This window comes from Grampus griseus, assembly GCF_964374135.1.
Source record: "Grampus griseus genome assembly, chromosome: 5".
Taxonomy (NCBI): Eukaryota; Metazoa; Chordata; class Mammalia; order Artiodactyla; family Delphinidae; genus Grampus; species Grampus griseus.
Genome location: NC_138998.1, coordinates 142,486,364 through 142,502,732, shown reverse-complemented (window position 1 = coordinate 142,502,732; position 16,369 = coordinate 142,486,364). Strand labels below are relative to the sequence as shown.

The 16,369-nt window shown below is 48.2% G+C and overlaps 1 protein-coding gene across 1 annotated transcript in view; it reads right to left on the bottom strand.

The window, feature by feature from the left end:
- The window catches only part of ADARB1 (adenosine deaminase RNA specific B1), a 113,837-nt gene that overhangs the window by 39,047 nt on the left and 58,421 nt on the right, over positions 1 to 16,369 (bottom strand). Inside the window, exon 3 of the mRNA XM_082654187.1 lies at positions 418 to 490. Within this exon, the coding sequence (XP_082510313.1) occupies positions 418 to 445 (28 nt within the window). The 5' untranslated portion in view covers positions 446 to 490. The remainder of the gene's footprint in view (positions 1 to 417; positions 491 to 16,369) is intronic.

The following is a 16,369-nucleotide window of genomic DNA, read 5'->3' as shown; positions in this document are numbered from 1 at the left end:
CCCACCATATCTGAAGGGAAGATTTTATGCACCGTCACCCCAGATGACCAATCTCAAAGGTTGTCTCAGATTTACACAGACGGAAATCGGACCATGATCATGAGAGCCATGCGGTGACAGAGCACGAAGCCATGCGGCCTTATGACACGTGCACCTGGAGGCAAGCCCCCCCTTCCGGGCATGTGCATCAGGACCCCAGGACGACAGCAAGGAATGAAAATCCGGACAAACGCCCACAGCAGACACCGATACCTACTGTAGGGATTACATGAGAATTAAACACATGCCACCGTTAACAGTCTGTATCGAAGGAAAAGAATCACCCTCCCCAAGCGGGTCCCATTCAACAAATGTACAGCACTAAGCTTTTAATAGAGAATCAGCCGCTTGATACTACGTGACAGGCCTAGGTCTTACTCATGTTCTCTTCATCTTCTACATCCATGGCAAAATACTTGTGAGGGTTTCTTGACCGGCGGAGACTTCCTGTCTGAAAGAGCAAGAAAATGACACTGAGTGTACCAGTCATACAAGGGACGTCGCCTCTGTGGAAAAAATCGCAGAACAAGGACGGTTAGGTCTGCCCTCTGGACAGAACATTCTCCCACCTCTTCAGCATGGTACAGGACCCCCGGCGTCCCCCCGAGGATCCCGGCCAGGACTCTGCTGTTGGGGGGGGGGCGGGCGGCGGGTACCATGGCAGGGAAGATTTCGGGCCACGCTGCGGGAGGACGGCCTGGATTCCAGGGGTCAGGACCATGGAGAGCTCCGAACCAAGGGAAGGGTGACACACTTAATCTCAGAAAGCCATCTCTCGTCAAGACAGACCCCAAACAGAACCCCCGCCCGTCTGCCACCTGATCTCTGTTCTGGGGAGACTTCGGTTTGGGTTCTAAAACAAAGCTGTGGAAGAACACGCCACAGCCTTCGCCCTACTCCTCCCCTTCACCTGGACTGAGCAGCGTCACATGGACGAAACTAAAAAGCACATAATTGTTCAAATCGGATCTAATTTCTTAGCCACGTATAACTTATTATTCTGTTGTCAGGAGAAACCACAAGAAATCCTCAAAGAACAATTATTGCAATTATATAATTATTAACAAATTTAAGAGTTTCCTCTTCCTAAATACCTTGGCTGTACTTTGCAGGACTGTACTAACATATGATCTGTAATAAAGAATCCTGTCAAACTGCCACTGAGGAAAAAGATCTGCAAGTTTTGTAGTCACACTTTTTTTATAGAAATTAAATTTATATTATAAATCAGTTAAGAGGCCAATGTATTGCTTTTAAGCAAATGGTGACTAAAATGTGCTAAACCGTACGTATACCTTACGCATCTCTCTCATATAACACGTATGCAAAATAGTTTCCGTGACAATCATTTGTTAATGACATTAACTCTCACTGTATATCTGGTGAACATACAGTTAAATGAGTTAAAAGTTAAATGAGTTTTTATTTAGACTCGCTTATTTAAGAAAGTGTTCCAGACAGTTTTTACAGCATTAACATTTTATATTGATGAATTACTTCAACATAAATTTCTGAAAGTTTATTATATGAAAAGCACAGTACTGGATATTACAAGAACCTAAAATGAATCAGACTGACTCTGCAATTGAGAAATTTAAATAAAAATATTGTCTGGATAGCTGATTGTATTGAGGAATAGCTTTCAGTCATTTTAGGTGTGGAAACAGTGCTTAACTTTTAGTGATGTATACTGAAGTATTCACAGACGAAATGATACCCAGAATTTATTATTATAAGATGATCCCACGTGGTGGGTAGAAGTAGATACAGATGAAACTGAGGGGCCACGGCTGGTGAGCCTGGCGCTGCCTGATGGGCACTCAGGCTCACCACACTGTTCTGTATCGGTGTGTGTTTTAATATGTCCACTAGGGAATAGTTTCAATGAAAGTAATTTCCTTGAGGTCTGGAATGGGCACGAGTGCCAGGCCGCCCCATGCCCTCAGTGAGATGCAGGTGCTCCAAGGGTCCTCTCGGTCACGGTCAGGGCGTGTGATGGTTAAGCTGGTCCTGGAGGAGAGGGGGTGGGACACACCGTGAAGACCATGCACAGGTACAGCACGCGGGAAGCACAGAGGCTGTGTGAGAAAGGCACTCGGAAGGCGCTTCTGAGAAGCTCAGTTATCAGTTCTGGAAGCAACCACTCAAGCTGTCCAGAGCACCCTGTTCTTGCTGGCTGAGAGCTGGCTTCAGAGCAGGCGAAGGGGCTCGTGTGGTGGGAAGACAGAGGGAACGTCCCCCGTTTAGCCCAACTGAAAACCCCGGATGGCACAGACACAGCAAGCACGAGGAGGCTCGGGAGGGCGGAGGGGAGGCGGCAGAACAGCAGGGGACCCGGGGACGGTGTGGCGGTGAGTCCCTTACGTCTTCTTTTTGCATCATTATCCCAGGCTTGGAGTTGAAGAAGCCGGCAGCCTGGAAACACCAATGGGCAGACCAAAACACCCAACGAGAACTGTCTCTCTGGCCAAGGGACCAGGAGAGGACCTCCCAGCAGGACAGGAACCTGACAGACCAAACTGCCCTATTCAGCCAGACCCCAGCCTCCCATCCAGCAAGGACATGGGGTGGGGGAGCCTCGCGTCTCATTCCCTCTGGGCTGTGACGACCCCCTCCCCGCCCCCAGCAATGCAGAGTCAGGGAGAACAGGCGGAGAGCCTGGACTTCCACCCCATCTGGCGGTACCCAGGCGCCTGCCCCCTCCCCACTGCGGGTGTCACAGGAGGCCACCACCCAGCAGTGCCAGTGGAGGCCAGGGAACCTGGACATGCACCCCCGTCCGGCAGCGATGAGGCGGCGTCTCCCCTCCCCAACAGAGGGCTGTAAGAGAAAGCCAGCTGAAGTAGAGGTCCAAGTAAGACTCAGGTTCTTGTAACATAATATGTCCAGGTTTCAATCAAAAATCACTCATCACACTGAGAGCCAGGAAGATCTCAAACCGAATGGAAAAAGACAACTGACGCCGACCCAGAGACATCAGCATTACCTGAGAAAATTTTAAAGCAGCCATCATAAAAACGAAGTGGGAGGAGTCACTGACTGATCTCAACACTGCCTATGAAGTCCGAGAAATCAAGACAGACAGGCGGACCACGCAGAACGAAACACAGGACCCAGAGACAGGCCCCCACAGAACACCCGCTCATTGTTGACAAGGGTGCACAAGCAACGCAATGAAGGAAGGACAGCCTTGTCAACAGACAGTGCTGGGCAGCCGGGCACCTAGAGCTCACACCCTACACACACATTCACCTGGAATGGACCATGGGCTTATTAAACGTAAAGCATGAAACTACAAGGCGTTTACAAGAATCATAGGAGGACATCCGTGGGATCCAGGACTCGGCAAACAGTGTGCGGATTAGCCACTAAAAGCACAATCCACAAAAGGAAAAAATGATGAACTGGAGCCCATCGGAATTAAAAACCTCTTGCTCTGCTAAAGACCCTGTTACGAAGATGAGAAGACAAGCTATGGACTGTGAGCAAATATCTGAAAACCACATCACAAACAAAACATACAAGAAACTCAACAATAAAACACACGCACCCGTTAGAAAGAGACATTTCACCAAAGAACGCACACAGATGGATGTTCCCGCGGGAAAGGATGGTCATCCTCATTAGCCACTAGGGAAATGGGACTTAAAGCCACGTGAGATTCCACCACACACCTACGAGAATGGCTAAAATAATGACAACCCAAGGGCCAGCGAGGATGGGGAGAAACTGGATCACTCACACGCCGCTGGTGGGGATGTAAAATGGTGCAGCCACTCTGGGAACCAGTCTGGTGGTTTCTTAAAACTAAACATGGGCATTTATTCCAGAGAAATGAAGACTTACGTTCACATAGAAAACGTATACAGGAACGTTGATAGCAACTTTATTCACAACAGCCCCAAACCAGAGACAACCCAGTGCCCTTCAGCAGGTGACACACTGTGGACCGTCCACACCATAGAGCACCATGCGACAATGAGAAGCAACAAGCTATTGACACACGCAGGAACCTGGATGGATCTCCAGAGAATCGGGCTGAGCGAAAAAGCCAGTCCCAAAGGTTACATATGTTACAGCCCACATATACAAAGGTGATCCTTGAGCAACGGGTTTGAACTGCGTGGGTCACTGAGACACAGATTTTTTTTCACTCAGCACGACCTACCCCATTGCATGGCCTGAGGTTGGCGGAGTCCAAGGATGAGGATACAGTGGGCCGACTACCAGTTACACGGGTTTCCGACTGCTCCTCGCGTCGGCACTCCAACCCCCGTGCTGTTCAAGGGTCAACTGTGTAACATTCTTGAAACGAGAAAACTGTAGAAATGGAGAGCAGAGTAGCGGCTGCGGGTGGGGAGGCACCCCGGCTGTGACAGTGCGCTGTGTAAAGGGAACACCGCTCTCCCCGTGTTGCTTCTTACAGCTACACATGAATGTACGTTCTCTCAAAATAAAAAGGTCAATTTAAAAGCACGCAGAAGGCACACAATATAGTGGCTGGTGCGCTGAGAGGCTGGCTTCCCTGAAGGTCTGGGACGAGCAGGCCATGCCTGCCGTGACAGTGACAAGGAGTCTGGGCACAGGAGAACCCTGCGCCACCAGAGCTCACCTGGTTTGTAGGACATGCCTCGTTTTCCTGCTCTTTCATATTTAAGTTCTAAAAAAGGACAGGGAAAATGTCTCACGGTAGAAAATAATCAGGCTGTGCACAGTGTGGGTGGGTTCGTGTACATTAAAAGTGGCAGAACAGCAGGGGACCCGGGGACGGTGTGGCAGCCAGACACAGATATACAATGGAATATTACTCAGCCATAAAAAGAAACGAAACTGAGCTATTTGTAATGAGGTGGATGGACCTAGAGTCTGTCATACAGAGTGAGGTAAGTCAGAAAGAGAAAGACAAATACCGTATGCTAACACATATATATGGAATTTAAGAAAAAAAATGTCATGAAGAACCTAGGGGTAAGACAGGAATAAAGACACAGACCTACTAGAGAATGGACTTGAGGATATGGGGAGGGGGAAGGGTGAGCTGTGACAAAGCGAGAGAGAGTGGCACGGACATATATACACTACCAAACGTAAAATAGATAGCTAGTGGGAAGCAGCCGCTTAGCACAGGGAGATCAGCTCGGTGCTTTGTGACCACCTAGAGGGGTGGGATAGGGAGGGTGGGAGGGAGGGAGACGCAAGAGGGAAGAGATATGGGAACATATGTATATGTATAACTGATTCACTTTGTTATAAAGCAGAAAATAACACACCATTGTAAAGCAATTATACTCCAATAAAGATGTTAAAAAAAAAAAAAGAAGAAAAGTGGAAGGCAGGAATCTCTTGCAGAGCAGAAGCCAGTATTTTCAGCTCCTACAAATGCCAACTCTCGTACCGAAGGTTATAAAACACAGCAAAAGAGCAAATGCAAGCACTTCAGAGCATCTTACGTAACCATTTTTCTTTCATTCTGAAACGTACCTCATATGGCCTGGACTACAAACACATAAGAATGAAAACCCCATCCAAAATCCCATATGGAACAAAATTCCAGGAACGGCCAGGTAAAGGAAAGCTTTACTTGACAGCAGTATTCGAATGCCGTCTTCATTTTTCAGGGTCCCGTAAGCATTAAGAAGTAAGCGGAACTGGGGGGGCAGGGAGGCGTGAAAAGACCATTAAACCTGGCATCGAAAGACCTGGGACTTAAGTTTAACTTGATTCCAGTTATAATTTCAACTTTTCTTTTTTAAAATAGAACTAGAAAAGCTGATCTTATGTGGAAAAATCATCAGGTTTGAATAGTCAAGAAACTCTGAACTAAGGAGCAGTTAGGTGGGGCTGGTCCTCCCAGACTGGAAAGAATGGGGCACCAGCATGCAAAGCATGCCCGCGGCTCATGGACTGTGGAGCAGGGAGACAGACTCAGGACAGAGCAGCTTCCCACACCACTGACCAAAGCGCTTTCTAACACGTGGGCCTGGAAAGGGGTAAACCCCGGAGGAAGAGGAAGCTGGACCCACCAGTGCCACTCGGTCAGTGACTGTTTTGGTTCCCCACGGGTTCCCGTCTGACTTCCAATGACATGACCCGATTGGCAATGCTTTATTTTCTAAGTGGTGGTGGGTAAATGGTCATCTGTTGTTTGATTCCTTACACACTGTAGATGTTCATGACGTAAGCCAAGGTGTAGATATGCATGTAAAATACAACATCCTATCCGCTTCCGACAGCACCCTCATCCTCACTGTGAAAACGTCAACCTGCACACGGTCCTCCCCTTCCCTTGGTGAAAAAAAGGTTTTCTGGAATAAAATACAGAGGACATAACTTATTAATATTCAGGATGCATCAGAACATGAATTCTCTGTTGTGCTGGTGAAAAACGCTATCTTTAGGAATTCACTAAAAATTTATAGATTAAAAAATGTTTAAGACAAGCAGTGACTTGACAAAAATTCCTGGCTATTATTACTGGGTTTTATCCATGTTACTCTCCGAACAGGATGGTTTTGAGAAAAGTTTTACATATTCTTAATGACTGTTAAGGGTTTCAGTTTTAATAGCCATACACTACAAATTTTTAAAGAGCGAAGTGTTAAAATGAAGATTCTTCATGTTAATTCTCTACTATAAATCAAGCAACTTGCTAAAGGCGAGACTAATTTCGCAGCTATAGCAAAAAACTCAATGATGATTTTATTATTTATTTAACAAAGGTAACTGAAGTATACAATTCTTACGTAATTTGAAGAAAAATAACCTGAAATTCAACAACTTAATCGTGCATGTTTAGAGAATGCATTCGTGATTTGTATTTTGCTTCCAATATTTTGCTTTCTAAACAAACTAATATTAAAATATTCAAAACATTCAATTTATAATATTTTACAAAGAAATAGTTTCCTTCCTAGGAAACCATCCAAATAATAGATGTTCAGTTCTCCTTTAGAGATTTTGTACACACTGAACTAGATACAGCAGACTGTGCACAGCAAATGAGGTTCAAGCATTACTTTTAAAACACATGTTTTTTTCTAGTGACATGCAACATGGAATAATTAAAATAACCATAGTAATCGACAAAAAAACTCTTGGAACTAATAAGCAATTATAGAAAGGTTGCAGAATACAAGGCTAATATACAAAAGTCAATTGCTTTCCTACATGCAAGCAATGAACCGGAATTTGACATAAAAAACACAACACCATTTACATTAGTACCCCCCCAAATGAAACACTTAGGTATAAATTTAACAAAATAGGTACAAGATCTATATGAGGAAAAGTGCAAAACTCTGACGAAAGAAATCAAAGAACTAAATAAATGGAGAGAAAATCCATATACATGGATAGAAAGACTCCATAATGCACATGGATAGAAAGACTCCATAATGCACATGGATAGAAAGACTCCATAATGCTGATTTGGGCTCTTCCCAACTCAATCTACAGATTCAATGCAATCCCAATCAAAATCCCAGCGAGGTATTCTGTGGAAATCAACTAACTGATTCCAGTGTTTATATGAAGAGGCCAAGACCCAGAGCAGCCGACACAATATTGAAGGAGAAGAACAAATTTGGAGGACTGACAGTACCTGACTTCAAGACTTACTATCAAGCTGTGGTCATCAGGACAGTGTGGTATTGGCGAAAGAAGAGCTAAATAGATCAGTGGGACAGAACAGAGAGACCAGAAGCACAGCCACGTGAATACTGTCAACTGTTGCTTGACAAAGGAGCTAAGGCAATATAACAGGGCAAAGATAGTCTCTTCAACAAATGGTGCTGGAACAACTGGTCACCCACATGCAAAAAAGTGAGTCTAGACACAGATCTTACAAACTACACAAAAATTAACTCAAAATGGATCACAGACCTAAATGTACAATGTAAAACTCCTAGAAGATACCATAGGAGAAAACCTAGATGACCTTGGGTTTGGCAATGACTTTTTAGACACAACATCATAGGCACAATCAACGAAAAAAAGAATTGCTGAGCTGGACTTTAGTAAAATTAAAAACTTCTGTTCTGTGAAAAACAAGGTCAAGAGAACAAGAAGACGGGCCAGAGACAGGGAGAAAATGTTTGCAAAAGAAATAGCTGATAAAGGACTGTTATCCAAAACATACAAAGAACTCTTAAAACTCAACAATGAGAAGACAACAACTTGATTAGAAAATAGGCCAAAGATCTGAACGGACACCACACCAAAGAAGATACACACGTGGCAGATAAGGTGCTTCACCGCAGCTGTCATCAGGGAAACGAACCTTCAAACAACAGGCAGATGCCCCTACACACCTATTAGAACGGTGAAAATCTAGAACACAGACAGCAAACGCTGGCAAGACTGCAGAGCAACAGGGACCCTCATCACCGCTGGTGGGGACGCAGATGGGTGGCTGCTTGGGAAGACAGTCTGGCGGTTTCTTACAAAACTAAACAGACTCTTACCATAGGATCCAGCAATCACTTTCCTTGGTATTTACCTAAAGGAGCTGAAGACTTACGTCCACACAGAAACCTGCCTGCGGGTATTTACAGCAGCTTTATCCACAGCTGACAAAACCTGGAAGCAACCACGCTGTCCTTCAGCAGGTGAACACACAGACTGTGGCCCATCCAGACCGCGGAATAGTGTTCAGAGCTAAAGAGAAGTGAGCTATCAAGTCAAGAAAAGCCATGCAGGAAACTTGAATGCATGTTCCTAAGTGAAAGAAGCCAATCTGAAAAGGCTACAGGCTGTATGATTCCAGCCATATGACGTTCCGGAGAAGGCACAACTGTGGAGACAGTAAAAAGATCAGTGGCCGCCACGGGGTGGGAAGAGGGGAGGGATGCATAGGTGGGGCGCAGACGTCGTTTCGAGCAGTAGGACATTATTGTGAAGATGAATAAACAGAAACTCCCCTGTTTTTATAACCACACTCGGTCCTTCGAGACGAATGAAGAGAAAGAACACATTTGAAATACGGCCCACGCTTGCGCTGTTCCTCACGGCCTAATTAAAAGCCGTTTATCTGAAAACTATACTTTATTTTCTGGGATGAAAGGGAAAAAAGAGAATACTGTGAGCTGTACTTTCAATATGAACACTAGTAATTACGCTAAGAATAGGCGCTGTTAAGATTTGATCCAATTCCCACAGTATTTCAAGTACATTCCACAAATCTAACTCCACACATTTTCTTTAGAATCCCAACTGTCAAACTCGGGTGACCCTGCCCATCCCTGGAACACACCCCCAGCTGAAGGAGCTCCTTCCCAGGGAGCATGGCCCCCACTTGTGCTGGGAAGCCCATCTGTACAAGTGCAATGAAACGTACCCACACATCTGGCACAAGAGATTCTGGGAGCCCTGGGCCTTCCATCCATAACTGCTGTCCACCAGGGGTCAGCAACTTCCCTCACTTGCGCCCTCTCCTGGCAGACACAGTGTCTCCCACTCTTGCCAGAGACTGGTTGAGATCCCTTCCTTCCTAATATACACAGCACAGCAGCAGTGCATCCCAGAAATCCCCCTCCTCACCCACCAAATGGTGCTTCAGGTGGCCCATGCCAGAGTGAACTCCAGGCCTGAAAGCTGAGGCTACCCCTCTGCCACTGCCATCCTGTCACCCACACCTGTCCCACGGGTGCCCAAGTCCCTGGTGCTGGCACGCAGAAGGCTCTAATGGCTACTCGTTGCATGAATGGGTGGGTGGGTGAATGAGTGAATGGGTGGGTGGGTGAATGGATGAATAGATGGGTGGATGGATGGGTGGGTGGGTGGATGAACAGATGAATGGGTGGGTGGGTGAATGGCTAGGGGGATGGATGGGTGGGTGGGTAGATAGGTGGGTGGATGAACAGATGAATGGGTGGGTGGGCGAATGGCTAGGTGGGTGGGTGGGTGGGAGTGTGGACAAATGTCGCCCCGCCCTAGGCCCCCAGCCGCCACAGCGCTCTGCCCCTCACCAAGAGGCGTCTCTCAGCGAGGTGGAGGCCTGGCATGGCAGCTGCCTGCTCCCTCAGGTGTGTCTGCATCTCCTCGAGGGCACAGGGTGTCCGGGCCCCGTCCTCCAGCACTATCGGAGGTGGCTCACCTCTACAGGTCCAGGCCTCTATTTCTGTAAAAGGTCCCCACCCCCCATTCACTTCTCCATCCTGGAAACGTGGAGGAGCCCAGCTGGACTGCAGCACATGCACAGTGACAGTGGCCGTCACAGGTTGTGCATGTGACTGGGCACAGACAAGGGTGCTGTCACACTCAGGACAAAGTACTCACTGAGAAAGCCCTTAATCGCAAAATACAGGAGGACATTCATAAAGTGGGGGGCAGGGGGGTGAAGGAGCCTTCTGGGTTCTCCATCCCGCCCCTCCCACTGTCCCGCAACTCCGCAGCAGCGCCGTGAGTGGAGAGAAGGCGACAGCGTCTGCACTGGTCGGGCCCAGGGAGGGCTGGTCTAACAGTCCCCGGGAGTGTGACCTGGGCTCCAGACCCACCTTGGGCCTCAGGGGGCAGCACCTACCAAGACAGCAGTGTCTGCTGTCTGGGGGTCCCGGTCAGTATTAAAATTGCACATTGCTCTCTTCTAACCGTAATTTTCTGACGACGAAGCTAAGCCACGTGCCTCTCACCCAGAGTAAACAGCCAATACCCTGCCTCGCGGGAGGGAGTGACCCTTCCACAGGAGCAGCGAAGAATCACTGCAATCGCATTGCTACCGAAACCAAGGAACCCGCCGCTACACTGTACTGACACATAACTCCATTCCAAAAGGCACACGTCATACCAGTCTTTACACAGGATTTGGAGCACTTTAAAATTATACAATACTAAGAGACTACATTTCACATCTTGTAAAACTGTCCCAATTTGGTATAGATGGGATGGCCAGTTCTAACAATACTCATAATTTTTAAAGGCATTATTATTAGTTTCAAATATAGGGCATGTTATAAACAGGAACGTGTATTAACACATACCTAATGCTGTTTAGCAGTGTTCACATGAATCTACAGACACAGGAACGTCCCGTGAACAGGGCTCACTTAATACACGGGGCTGCATTGCTACATCTCGTAACAGCTAATTTCTCAAGATGTTGGTCTGAAACCGCAACATACTTGGGAATGATTTTCCTACTGAAGAATAAGATTCTAGAATATGTGAAGACATTTAGAATTTGTATACAGTGGGACTAATACACACCATGTGAATTACGATAAGTTCCGAAAGGATGATGACAGAATCGTTCGTACACTTCTCAAAATTTTCCCGAATTTATGTGTAGTGATGAGAAGCCATGGAGGAAAAACAGTGGCGAGTCTAAATTTAGCGTATTTGGATGAAAATTTCTTGCAGTTTTGGCTTTTGCCTTTGTCTTAATTTCCTACCGCTTGTCTTAATGCCACCTTGCTCTTTCATGCCTGACTGAGGAGAGCAAACACACCGACGCTGTAACCAGGTGCAGGTCGGGAGCAGCAGGGATGCGCCGAGAAGGCTACGCCCGCGTGCCCTGGGGACAGCGCCTCTGTCCTGGACACACACGGTGGGCATGGGACCCACAGAGGTCACACATCACAAGGCCCCGCCGCTCCTAGACACAGAGCTCCATTAGGACCAGCGTCTGTGTTACAGTGAGCAACGTGCTCTTATCACAGATTGCTGACTCCAGAATGAATTTCTTCTTCCTCTTCTTGGGAAGCCACACTAAAGAACCGTTGCTCATTTTCTTTCCTGGAGAGATGACTGTCTCCTGTCGCAGCAGACCCCAAAGATGCGGTGCTGGAGAAAGACCCCGTTCCAGCCCTGTCAGCTGCTGGGTAACCAGGGGCACCCGGAAAGCAACCGGCTATCGCCTCAGCAGGAGCATTTCTGCACCTCAGACATTTTCTGTTGGTTAACGCACAGTACGTGGAGACAGCAAACTCTCAACACCTCCTAAAGCGACAATTCACCCCAAAGCTAGTAGTTTGTGATTTCTATAGTCACAGGCAACTTTTAAATCTGGTGTTAAGAAAAAAATATTGATCTTAACACATCAAGTTGAATTAAAGACTGAAATTATCTGGAGTGTTGAACGGAAGGAATTTGCTCTCCATGTCTTTAAAAGGAAAACACTGTAACAGCGGCAGCCAGTCTTACCACAGCATGAAGAGTAGTTTTGACGTTAGAAAAGTCAGTCAGTAAGGAAGAGTGGCAGCAAAGGAGAAATTACAAAGCATCTGTCTCTAGAGGGAAAATCTCCTGGGACTCAAAGCCACACACTTCAAAGATTTCATAAATGTCTTCCTAAAAAATACATTAAACCTTGACGCTAACGTGATTTCTAGACATGTTTAGAGACATGTTTTTAAAATCTACCTCTGTGAGTCCCTAGCTAAAACTCTACGAAATGCCAACAGAAGAAAAGAGAGGCACTCTAGAGGGAAAGCAGAAGCAAACAACCTAAGTGCCCATCATCGGATGAATGGATAAAGGAGATGTGGCACATGTATACAATGGAATATTACTCAGCCATAAAAAGAAACGAAATTGAGTTATTTGTAGTGAGGTGGATGCCCTAGAGTCTGTCATACAGAGTGAAGTGAGTCAGAAAGAGAAAGACAAACACCGTATACTAACACATATATATATGGAATCAAAGGGAAAAAAAATGTCATGAAGAACCTAGGGGCAAGACGGGAATAAAGACACAGACCTACTAGAGAATGGACGTGAGGATATGGGGAGGGGGAAGGGTGAGCTGTGACAAAGCGAGAGAGAGGCATGGACATAGATACACTACCAAACGTAAAATAGATAGCTAGTGGGAAGCAGCCGCATAGCACAGGGAGATCAGCTCGGTGCTTTGTGACCACCTAGAGGGGTGGGATAGGGAGGGTGGGAGGGAGGGAGACGCAAGAGGGAAGAGATATGGGAACACATGTATATGTATAACTGATTCGCTTTGTTATAAAGCAGAAACTAACACACCACTGTAAAGCAATTATACTCCAATAAAGATGTAAAAAAAAAAAAAAAAGAAGTAGTAACCGGCATCAACAAGATAAACTCACAGGCAGGTCAGAACACGGTCCCACACCGCACTGCGTTGGAAGCCCAGTATTTGCACTTCAGGATGAAAGACAAAGGAGTTACCTTTCCTCTCAGAGCGTCTCTTGCGCCTCCTTTCACACCGGCGGACACTGAGGACAGTCCCCATGGCCAGCGTCCCCGCGATGAGCGGGGCCAGCCCTGGCCAGCCCGGCCCCGTCCCAGCCCCCGGCCACTGGGGCGGGCGCTCAGCCAGGCATCGAGCCGCGCGGCCGCGACGGCCCTTGTGGGCACGTGGGAGGGCGGCTCCTCCCCCGCCCCAGGCTCACTCTTCAAAGCGCAGGTGGAGGGGCCCTCAGCCCTTCAGAGTGGGCAGGGACATGACTCCGGGGGCGGGGTGTGTGTGTGTGTGACACCATCTCCCCATCAGACAGAGTCCTGCCTAAGAAACCCCAACGTCTCCAGAATATACACAGTTCCTCAAATGATGAAGTAGAACCACCAAGAGTCCAGTTCACAAAATAACACCCCCCGAAGTAACGCTCCCACGCAGCACTGCTCAGGGGCCCAGGACCCCGCGGCTCGGGGACGCCGCTGGCCCCACCTGCACGTGGGCACCTGGTGCCAGGCAGGCACGACGCTCCCCTTCCCACCCAGCCTGGCTCGCTGGGGGGTGCAGAGCAGGGCACACACACACACGCATACACACACACACACGCGTGCGCGCACATGCACGCACACACACAGACAGACGCACGCACACACATCTCAGGGCGCGGGACCCACACTTGGACTGGCCCAGCACAGCCCTCAGCCCCCCTCGTCCAGACACACTGTGTAGATGCTCTCCCACATCTTGGGGTCTCTGTCCTTGGAACAAAAGGCAACTGCATCCGAGAGCCCTGAGGTCGGGGGTGTCTTGCGGGGGAGTCAGTGTGCAGGGAGGATGTGAGTAGCAGAGCCCTTCAGCAAAAGAAAAGTTAATCGACGCGTCAAAATCTTTCTCTCCACACAACTGCCCGTGTCTTGCACACAAAGCATTCCTTTCCTGGTAATGCCAGCATCGCTTTTCCAACTTATTATTCCAAAGGTGCACACGAATTAACGCCGGCTTCACCACGACTGCACGTGGCGCCTGAGCCATGTTTTGTCACATCGAGCAGCTCCTATGACTCTTAGATTTGTGTGTGCCCGTCCGACATGCTCCACAGAAGACGTGGCCCCGCAGAACCCCTTCCCCAGGGCTCCAGGCAGTGGGCACTGGTGGGACAGAGCCCACCGCTCGCCCTGGGGAGGGACCAGAGTGCAACCCTGAGAGCACGCCCTCCGACCCCGTCCCCAGCTGCAGGTGCAGCTCAGCTCGTAGCGGCAGTCGTTCTAACTCTGCTTCCCTGGGTTCTGTACGGTAGCTGTCTGTGTGGCACCCATACATCACACTGCAAATTAGTTTAACTATATTTTCTCTTTGTTGATGCTCCGGCATTTGGGGGCCTTGCAGACCCTGGGAAGGAGAGACTGCCCCTCCCAGATGAGCTGATTTGCAGAGACAACAGAGGGCTCGGCCAGGAGCAACGCAAGCCACAGCCCACACTGAGATCTAACCTCCCGCCAGGCCCCTGCTGCCCCGCCCCTGCCCCAGATCACTCGGGCAGGGACCAGGCAACCAGAAACCACCGCTACAGCCCACAGCCTGCCAGGGTCACTCAAACTGGCCAATCCTAAGTGGTTTACTCTGCCCTGCCTTGCTGTTCTCATGGAAACCCCCAAAGGCCTCCTCACTCCCTCCTCCCCCCTGTGACCCAAACGGGTGTCCGTGTCCTGCGGGGTGGGCCACGTGGCCCGGCGTCTCCGCGGCACCTGCGGCACCCACTCACGACTACCCCGCGGGTACAGGAGGGACAGCAGCACGGTTCTCAAGACGCCTGGTTTGACAACATCGAGTCTGTTTAGGTTCCTTTTAACTAAAGAGCACCGAATAGTCTATGAAACACAAGGACAAGCTGGCTTCCTACTATCGCGTCGTACAGCCCAATTTCACATCCGCTCTACATTCGTATAAAGACTCAGGTAAACGTGGCAGTTACGTGCATACAGCCTTCACTTCATAAAGGGATCATTTGTTTTTTCTCATCAGATGACACGGCCGAATGCACAGCTAATCTTCCTCACCTAATAAATGCCGTGTTTTCCGCTTTCTTGACCATCAGAGTGAGTCAGAACCCCCCGGGACGACAAGGCAAGTGGCGCCCTGGTGCAGCGCCTGTGGCCGTGGGTGGGGGGCGCCTAACGGAGCACCGCCTTTCTCAGCGCGTCTTATCTTACAGTCATTCCACGAGAGGTTCCCACAGGCGAAATAACATCCTCTCTCTGCATCTATCGTGTTCTTCTTTTTTCTTCCCATTTCTTTCTGCTACCTTTAGGATTACTTGACAGGAGCATAAAAATAGAATACCTGTATTCGTGGGAACCAAGAAATTCACAGCAGAATGACGATGATTTGCTGCGTCAGATATGGTTTCTAGAACCACTAAATTGACAGCTAGTAATCTAAAAGAACACTTTAAAGCTTTTTCCAATTTTAAAGGTACACCGATTTCGGACTTCAGCTGTCACATCTATGCAAGTTAATAACTACTGAATTCCAGGAGAATGTCAGAAACAGTTGTACACCATTTAGCATCTGACATTCCTGGTACCTAATTAATTTTATTTATCTACGTCCTAGAGTAAAGACGCCAACATTTAATGTTCCTGGACTATTAATTTAGGATAAGACCCTTGAAAACTGTTTTTCTACTCTTTCAAGAAGGAAACAAGGAGTTTATTCCATCAGAATTCTACAGTCTCTAAATGAGTCAGTTCTTCATTAGTTATTCACATATAATCCACACACAGGAAACTGTAATGGTACTTGATTTAATACCATGGTGCCTCCGAAAGATCTCTTAATAAGAAACACAGCAAACATTCACTCACTCATCCAACTGGGAGCAAGCACCCACTATGGGCCGGGACCATCCTCGGGGCCAGGGCTCTGTCGGTGAACAGAGGACGTTCACAGGCTCGCGTGGGGCTCACGTCCAACAGGAAAAGAAACCCAGTCAGCAGTGAGCGTCACAGCCGTTAAAGGACTGGCGTGGCAGAGGACGGTGCACGGCTCCACGGAGACGGTAACGAAGCCAAGCGCAAGGCGCTGAGGAGGCTGACGCGAGGCCCCGGGGAAGAGCGTCCCAAGAAGACAGAGGGCGAAGATGCCAAGGCAGAGCCCAGCGTGGCCCAGGAACAGCCAGGAGGCCAGAAG